Raw genomic sequence first — 7,626 nt, forward strand, 5'->3', positions numbered from 1 at the left:
GTGGCCATGAGGACAATCCACATCGAGATGTCGATCTCCACGAGGTGCGCGACCTGGCTGTCTTGTACGTCTTCCACATACTTGTCAAAAGGAAACAGCTGCGGGAGGTCGTACGACCGCAAAAAGAGGCACCGGAGGAGCTTCACTTGGAGCTGGTACTCGAGCTTGGACCACGCAACGTACCGGTGCACCCACGACTTTTGCTTGGCCGCGTTCAATTCGGTCAAGGCGTTCGCCAGCACGTTCTCGGTCCGGAGGACGGAAATCTTGCCGAGTTCGCGGTTCGCTTTGCGCAATCGGAATAGGATCACTGTCGCTTGAAGCACCATCGCAAGGACCGTGAAGAGGATGAGGAGGTCGGCAAAGTCTAGCGCTTGATACACGAGTCCGTTAGCTTTGGCGAGACCAGTGGACACGCAAAACTTGACCAGGAGATAGATAAGACCCACGATCATGAGCTCTTGCGTCGTTTTGTGCAGCATGTCGGCGTACTTGGGCTTGCGCTTCGTCGCATGCTCCAAAAAGTGAAGGAAGAGTTCGAGGCAAATCACAAACACCAGCACGGCAAACATGAAGAGCAGGACGCGGGACGCCTCAACCTGGTCATACATATTGCCTGAGCCGCTTGCAGCTTGGACCAAGTGGCGCCGGCAGTCGCTGTGCATGCTTGGCTCCATCATCAAGCGGTGCCGCGTGGGTCGTGCGGGTGATTTCAGAAGTGGCGGGATGCGGACGGCGTCGAGATATCCGTATGGAAACGCTTCGAAATATTGGAGAAATTTTGCATTGCAGGACAAAATTTGAGATTTCACACGGTGATATCTCGAAAGCACGCTCTCGGGTTGGCTAAAATTCTGCTTTTCAGTCAATGTACTTCTTCAAATTCGAATTTGCTCGAAACAGGCCAAACCAAGAGCCTGAGACGGGCAAACTGGACAAGGACAAGAATTTGTGAAAATCTGTCCCACCCACTCGCTGCAGAAGCGGCTCACTCGATGGAGCTTCACTCGCTGCAGAAGCGCCTCCGATTCATTGACCGAAGTGACGACCCAGGGGTTCCAAGGTGCGGACAGCTCATACGCTGAAGTGGTGTCCATGTGAGTACCTGGGAATATCTGGATGAGTTGCTGACACCAACTGGACTTTTTCGTTGGATCGCCTTGCCGGCGACGATGCGGTGAGTGTTTTTCAGAGTTTTTGTGAGAAGGTATGTTGTGGGGGGTCAGAGAACTTTCAGGATTTTGTTAGCTGCCATGACCTCTGAGGTGCTTCCTCTCTCGGGGCCTCTCTCCTTGTCAACCTTGTCGACCGACCGCGGTAGTGACAGGCAACTTGCTCGATTGAATTCGGGAAATTGTGTGATTTGACACTCTACGGATATGAATGAGTCTCTGTATCCGGACTCTGCAATATCCGGATATCAATTACCGTATCCGGTGATCCGGAATCCGGATAATAACCGGATTTGCTTGAATCTGGCAGGTGTGGTGTTTAGCGATGGCGGACGCGACGGAGGCGCCGACGCGCAAGTCGCTGCTCATTCCGGTGCAGAAGAGCGATGAGTGGGTGGAAATGTACACCGACGAACTTCCTGAGGATGCAAATGATATCATGGACATCCTCCGCGCTGAAATCGCGCCACTCGAGGTGTGGCTCAATGTCGCGATCGAGTACTACCTCCAGGGCCGCACAGATCAGTTTGAGCTCATTTTTGAACAAGCAACGGTGCCGGAAGCCGAGGAAATCTACAACGATGACGCTGCACGCAAAAGTCGTCTCAAGATGTACAACGCGTGGGTGTCGCATTTCGTGAACGTGATGTGGAACGAAGATGACGAGCGCCGCCGCGAGATTCCCGCGCAAAAGGCGGTTGCATTGTTCCAGAAGGCGGATCGAATCGACGCACAGTGTCCCAACACACTAGTCGGAAAGGCGCTAATGTTCATGGCGAAGGGAGAAGATGATCGCGCCGAGCGATTCCTGAAGAACGTACTGATCGCAGACAAGGAGAACCTCCCTGCAATTCTCGCGTCGGCCCTGTTGCATGTACGCAAGAAGAAGTACGTCGAAGCGAAGAAGTTATATCAAGAAGCGATCGTGCTCCACCCAAAATCCCCCCAAGCGAGTCGAATTCGTATGTGCTTTGCGTATTGTTGCTATCAGATGGGTTGTGTCGACAAGGCCAAGGCTGTGATGAAGTACGCTGCGGCTCTCGACGACAGTAACGTGACTGCCTCGATGGCCAACGCGTTGTGGTCTCTGGCGTCGTTGCCCCCCGAGGAGCGTCTTCGATCCATGCAAGATGAAGGTGACCGATCCACCGTCAGCCGTCATCTAATCTCGTTCTTGCAGGCTCACGCTTCATGTATCTTGTGCATCACGCTCACGCTTTGGATCCTAAACACCCGTCGGCGCTCAACCACTTGGCGAATCACTACTTTTTACAGTGGATTCCATTGCCGGGAACAGTGTCAGTTGTCCGTGGGTCCGCGGTCGCTACAACGACTCACGACATCTCGAACGACGTGGTCAAAGGCCAGTTGATATGCATCGGGGACAAGTACATAGCGTATGTCAAGGACGTGTCGCCTCGCAGCATCACCCTCGACGTCCCGTTCAAGGACGTGTCTCGATCCGGGCTCACGATCAGTCGCAAATTGTACGATCAGATGAACACACTTGCCTCGAACGCATATCACGCCACCCAAGTCAAGGTTCGTTTGAAATTTCCAGTGAATTCTGTGTGCGGCTTTGTGCCCTGAACCGATTTGCCTTGGGATCCTTAATCGTGTGTCGAATGGCTGGCTTTGTGTCGCGCGCCGCGCCATTTTCCACAAGAGTTATCCGTTTCGCTTCTTTGCGGTGCGCGTGAAGTTTCGATTTCGTGGCCCATGCGACGATTCACCTTGTTCTCTCTCGAAAAAGGCCGAGGGTTTTCAAAGCAAGCTGCCACTTGGTGTCTGCTGTGTGACACTTTGGTGGGTAGAACTTTGGGTTGTACGAACAGTGTGTTTGGTTTTCGTTGATGCAGGCGTTGAAAACCGGTGTGTGGTGACAGAGAGTGACTCGTTGCCGACTTTGAGGGCCTGACGCAGCTCGACCGCTCCCCATTGACTTTTGTGGTGTAGGAATTGCGAGCCGAGAGTTGTTTTCTGATTGCACGGGGACATCACGCTGAAGGCAAGTATCAAGAAGCGTTTGGGTACTATTATAGCGCCACGCGAAGCACTCCGTCGTACGCGTTGCCTTGGTACGGCCTAGCGCAAATGTACTACCACCAGAACGCGCTGGACAAGGCAGCAGTGTACTTGGAAAAGACGCTCAAGTTGTTTCCGGACAACACGGAAGTACTGTTGTTTTTGGGCCACGTGTACCTCCGGTTGAACCGCAAACCCGACGCGATCGCCAACTTTCGACGTGTGGCAGACCTCGATCCCGGCAATGTCGACGCCTTGATTGGGACTGCCGAGATCTTGCATTCGTCGAACGAGCGGCACGAGCAACTTGCCGCCATATCGGCTTACGTTGCTGCTCAACGCGTGCTTGAAAACACGATGGAACCTGTCCCGGATGGGTTGCACACCAACCTGGGATCGCTGCATATGCGTGTGGGTCAGTACCACGAAGCAATCGAGTGCTACGGACTTGCTCTCGGGACGGGCGAGCGTGGCGCGCGCCCACCGTTCCCTGACGTGGACTCATCCAACGTGACAGTGCTGTACAACATTGGGTTGGCGTACGAAAAGCTTGGCGAGTGGAGTTTGAGCACAGGCATTTACAAGTCGATCATCGAGCGATTCCCATGGTACTTGGACGCGTTGCTGCGGCTGGCTGTGTTTGAACGCGAGAGCGGCAACCACGACCAAGCGACCGCGCTTCTCGACAAAGCCCTAGGTCAAGACCCGACGTGCGCGAACGCGTGTCTCCTCCAAGCCAACATGCATTTTCACAAGCGCGAGTGGAGTTTAGCGCAGAAAAAATACGAGCAAGTCCTCGGGATGAAACTACCGGACGGCAGCATGGCACTCAAGAATGACCCGTACACGTTCCTTAGTATGGGCAACATCTTTATGAGCAACATTGGTGAGAAGGGCCGATACTTGAAAAACATGACGCTCGCCGAAACGTACTACAAGAAAACGCTGGCCAGCAACCCTCAAAACGTGTATGCTGCTAACGGGATCGGCATCATGTTGGCGGAAAAAGGCCAGCTCGACAAGGCCAAGCTCATCTTTGCACAAGTCCGAGAAGCCGCGCCCGACATGCCCGACGCCTGGATCAACCTGGCCCACATTCACATGGGCGAACGTCGCTATGGCGAAGCGATTACCTTGTACCAAGTGTCGCTGAACAAGCACTACAAGGGCCAAGACGTGACTGTATTGCTGTATTTGGCCAAGGCGTACTACGAAGCCAAACGGTACAGTGAATGCATCACGACTTTGACGAAAAGCATCCACATCGCGCCCCAAGAGCTTAAGTTGTGGTACAACTTGGCGCTGGCCCAGGAAGACTTTGCTGTTGCGACCCTCGGCGCGACCGAGACGTCGACTTCGGCCAAATCGAACCGAACGATGGCCGATGTCCAACGTGCCATCAGTGATCTTCAACGCGCCCAGCGCATCTACGCGTTCTTGAACAACGCTGTTCCGCCCGCGTCGTCGAAGAAAGGGCATCCGATCGACATGGAAAAGGTCCATGACCACGAAACGTTTTGCAAAGAGACATTGGAAAAGGCCAGTGTGCACTTGGAATTTGAACGCCAACGCGAGGAAAAACGCAAACTCGACGCTGAAAATCGCCGCCGCATGGTGCTTATGCTCGAAGACGAGCGCCAGGCGCAGTTGCAGGCCCAAAAGGAGCGCGAAGCGGCGTTGGAACTCAAGAAAGCGCAGATGCTCAAGGTGACCCAAGAGCGGTTGAAGGCCGCGAGCGAAGCGTGGAAACAGAAGGAAGCGTTGGTGGCAGACACGTCCAAGGCAGCGGCCAAGAAGGGCAAGAAGCGCAAAGTTGACGTGGAAGAGGACGACGACGACGACGATGACGTGGTGGCGCCCAACAAAAAAGCCAAAGAAGCCGCGAACGACAACTTGTTCGGGTCGGAATCGGAAAACGAGGACGATGAGCCTCGAGAAACCATCCACGGCACGAACTCGTCGCCGCCCCGCGAAGTCGACGACAAGCAGCACGCCGAATTGTTCGGGTCCGACTCGGACGACGACTGAGCTTCCTCGATCCCAACGTAATATATGCATGCCAACTAGTCCCTCGAGCCTGAGGCACTACATGCCCTCTCATCCGCGCATGCGCATGTGCTTTCGGATCGCGTGGCCCAGAGGATAAAAGATGGCTAGCTCTGGTTGTTCTGGAGTTGTCCAGCCAGGTAAGATGATGCAGGTTTGACACCAATGCCTGCGATCGACAGTGGAATCGTCCCGCTTCGAGGTCGTCAGCCGCATGCGCCATCTTGCACGTTTCCATGCAATCCGCACTGTTCGTGCTCACGACGTCCACGGGACTTGGCTACATGAAGCCAAAGGAGGCATCGCATTCCCCTCCCAATATCGAGAGTCGACTTGCCAGTGGATCGACCCTGTGAAAAATGCCGAGCCTTCCACTTGCTCTTCAGTCGTGAATTCCACGACGTGTGTGAATGGCAGTAAGTTATTAGACCATATAGTGATAGCACCGACTGGACTCGGCGGCTTCCGTGGCACGGAGGAGGCGCATCACGTCGGCGTATCGAATGGCGGTGCCGCGCGTGTGAAACTCGAGGCGGACAAAGCTGTGGAACTTGCGTCGGGCAAACTTGAAACCGAACTGCTTGAGGACGCGGCGAACGACTTCCATGTCGACGTACCCGCGGTCGGTCGCTGCCGACGCGTTGGCGGCGATCTTGAGCGCCGTTTCGAGGTCACCCAACGACTTGCTGTGGTGGTGTAAATGGGTCAAGATTTGCATCACCATTTGCTTTTTCATCGATTCGACTTCGGCAAAGCTCTCGACGAGGTCGCTCAGGTGCTTGGCGTTGACGCGCCACGTCCCGTTTACGACGGAAAACTGCTTGACGAGTTGCGGCGCCAGCACAAATGTGTTGACGACGAGCGGAAGCACCATCCCGACCATCTTGAGCGCCGCCACGACGCGGAACCCGTCGATGTACATGATGCAGTTGACCCAGAGCGCGTAGTAGAACCCGTTCACGATCAGCAAGAGCTGAATGAGAAAATGCGTGAACTTGCGCGAAAAGTACGGCAAGTGAACCGCGTGCATGGGCGACGCAACGTCCAGGTGTGGCTTCTTGTGCGAGTGGCCTTGGAGCTTTCGAAGCCCAGACCCGAGGAGCTGACACAACATATCGTGGCGAAAGCATAACCACATGGACGATGGCCCATGATCACCGCCGTGGGGATCCACGGCGGAGGTGTCGAGCAGTTCCTCGGCGATTTTACGCATTCGTTCAATCGCGTCGTCCGCCGGCTCAAACTGGGCCTGGTCTTCAAGGCACACGACATTTTGTAGCGCTGCAAAGAGATGCTTGGGCTGACGCAAGTTGGTATGGCCGTGGCTTGGTGACGTGGCGGTGTCGGTTGGCATCGCGGCGACCGCAGCGTGCTGGAGGAGCACTTGCACGAGGTGCTTCAAGTACACGAGCAGCAATACCATCGCAAGCAGCAACAAGTACGCAAACAAGGCAAAGATTGTCAGGCGTTTGGCTTCTTTCGCCTGTAGAAACGACAACATGCTGAGCCTGCACTGAAGTAGTTGAAAACGCCGACGAACCTTGTACTCGGCGCCATCAAACAGCTCCCCCGTCAGCGCAAAGAACGCCGCGTAGAGGCCCATGAGGAAAACCCAGATCGTGATGTCAATTTCGATGAGGTGGCTCACTTGAGTTTCTTGAACATCTTGGATATACTTGGCGAATGAAAAGAGTTGCGGGAGCTTGTACACGTGCAGAAAGAACTGCCCGAGCAACTTGATCTGACAGCGAAACTCTTGGCGCGACCATTCCTGCGCAGATGACAGACACGGAAGAAAGCGGCTTTGGGACGTGGACGCTTCTTGACTCGCGGTGGCGTCGCGAAGGACGTCGCTTGCACTCAAAATCGCGACCTCGTCGAGCTCGCGCTGCGTGCGCTTGAGCCGCAGGAAGATGCAAACCGATTGCACCACCATCGACATGACCGTGAAGAGAATGAGCAAGTCCGCGGCGTCCATGGCCTGATACGCCAGACCGCCCTTTGCCACGATGCCAGCGTACATGCAGAACTTCACGAGGAGATAGATTAGCCCGACAATCATGAGCTCTACAAGAGCCCGTTGAGTATGAGTCGTACGATGTCATGGCCCGGTGGGCGACGTCTGTGAATGACGTACCTTGCGTTGTCTTGTGAAGCATGTCGCCGTACTTGGGCTTGTCCTTCCATTTGTGCTCGAAGTGGTGGAGCGTAAGTTCGAGCAGAATGACAAACACTGTCACGGCAAAGATGAAGAGCAGCACGCGACTCACTTCGACGGGGTCGCTGCTTCCAGCAGAGGCAGCCTGAACGACCAAGTGACGGCACACCGACGCGCATCGCAGTTCCGTTTCCGCTGTCATTGCGCTCACATCCACGTTTCGAG

At 54.9% G+C, this 7,626-nt stretch overlaps 3 protein-coding genes across 3 annotated transcripts; 1 reads left to right on the forward strand and 2 right to left on the reverse strand.

Annotated features, from left to right (window-relative positions):
• Positions 1-84: 84 nt before the first annotated feature.
• Positions 85-665, reverse strand: H310_08672 (hypothetical protein; the record flags this gene model as incomplete). Its single annotated transcript, XM_008874522.1, has 2 exons — positions 85-145; positions 184-665. The coding sequence occupies 2 exons, from the start codon at positions 663-665 to the stop codon at positions 85-87; spliced, it is 543 nt and encodes a 180-aa protein (XP_008872744.1).
• Positions 666-1,468: 803 nt separating this feature from the next.
• Positions 1,469-5,301, forward strand: H310_08673 (hypothetical protein). The gene is made up of 3 exons (XM_008874523.1): positions 1,469-2,308; positions 2,353-2,714; positions 3,129-5,301. The coding sequence occupies exons 1-3, from the start codon at positions 1,498-1,500 to the stop codon at positions 5,223-5,225; spliced, it is 3,270 nt and encodes a 1,089-aa protein (XP_008872745.1). The 5' UTR covers positions 1,469-1,497; the 3' UTR covers positions 5,226-5,301.
• Positions 5,302-5,619: 318 nt separating this feature from the next.
• On the reverse strand, positions 5,620-7,626 carry H310_08674 (hypothetical protein). Its single transcript, XM_008874524.1, has 3 exons — positions 7,381-7,626; positions 6,784-7,310; positions 5,620-6,726 (listed from the first exon to the last, which is right to left on the reverse strand). Exons 1-3 carry the CDS (start codon positions 7,601-7,603, stop codon positions 5,668-5,670), a joined length of 1,809 nt encoding a protein of 602 aa, XP_008872746.1. The 5' UTR covers positions 7,604-7,626; the 3' UTR covers positions 5,620-5,667.

Source organism: Aphanomyces invadans, assembly GCF_000520115.1.
Source record: "Aphanomyces invadans strain NJM9701 unplaced genomic scaffold supercont1.18, whole genome shotgun sequence".
Taxonomy (NCBI): Eukaryota; Oomycota; class Saprolegniomycetes; order Saprolegniales; family Verrucalvaceae; genus Aphanomyces; species Aphanomyces invadans.

Excerpts from the sequence above, each read along its gene's own strand:
- H310_08673 (XM_008874523.1), top strand. The coding sequence starts at position 1,498 with ATGGCGGACGCGACGGAGGCGCCGACGCGCAAGTCGCTGCTCATTCCG. Across the intron at positions 2,309-2,352 it reads TCGATCCATGCAAGATGAAG|GCTCACGCTTCATGTATCTT; the intron begins GTGACCGATCCA and ends TCGTTCTTGCAG. Across the intron at positions 2,715-3,128 it reads ATCACGCCACCCAAGTCAAG|GAATTGCGAGCCGAGAGTTG; the intron begins GTTCGTTTGAAA and ends TTTGTGGTGTAG.
- H310_08674 (XM_008874524.1), bottom strand. The coding sequence starts at position 7,603 with ATGACAGCGGAAACGGAACTGCGATGCGCGTCGGTGTGCCGTCACTTG. Across the intron at positions 7,311-7,380 it reads GCTTCACAAGACAACGCAAG|AGCTCATGATTGTCGGGCTA; the intron begins GTACGTCATTCA and ends GGGCTCTTGTAG. Across the intron at positions 6,727-6,783 it reads TTGATGGCGCCGAGTACAAG|GCGAAAGAAGCCAAACGCCT; the intron begins GTTCGTCGGCGT and ends TCGTTTCTACAG.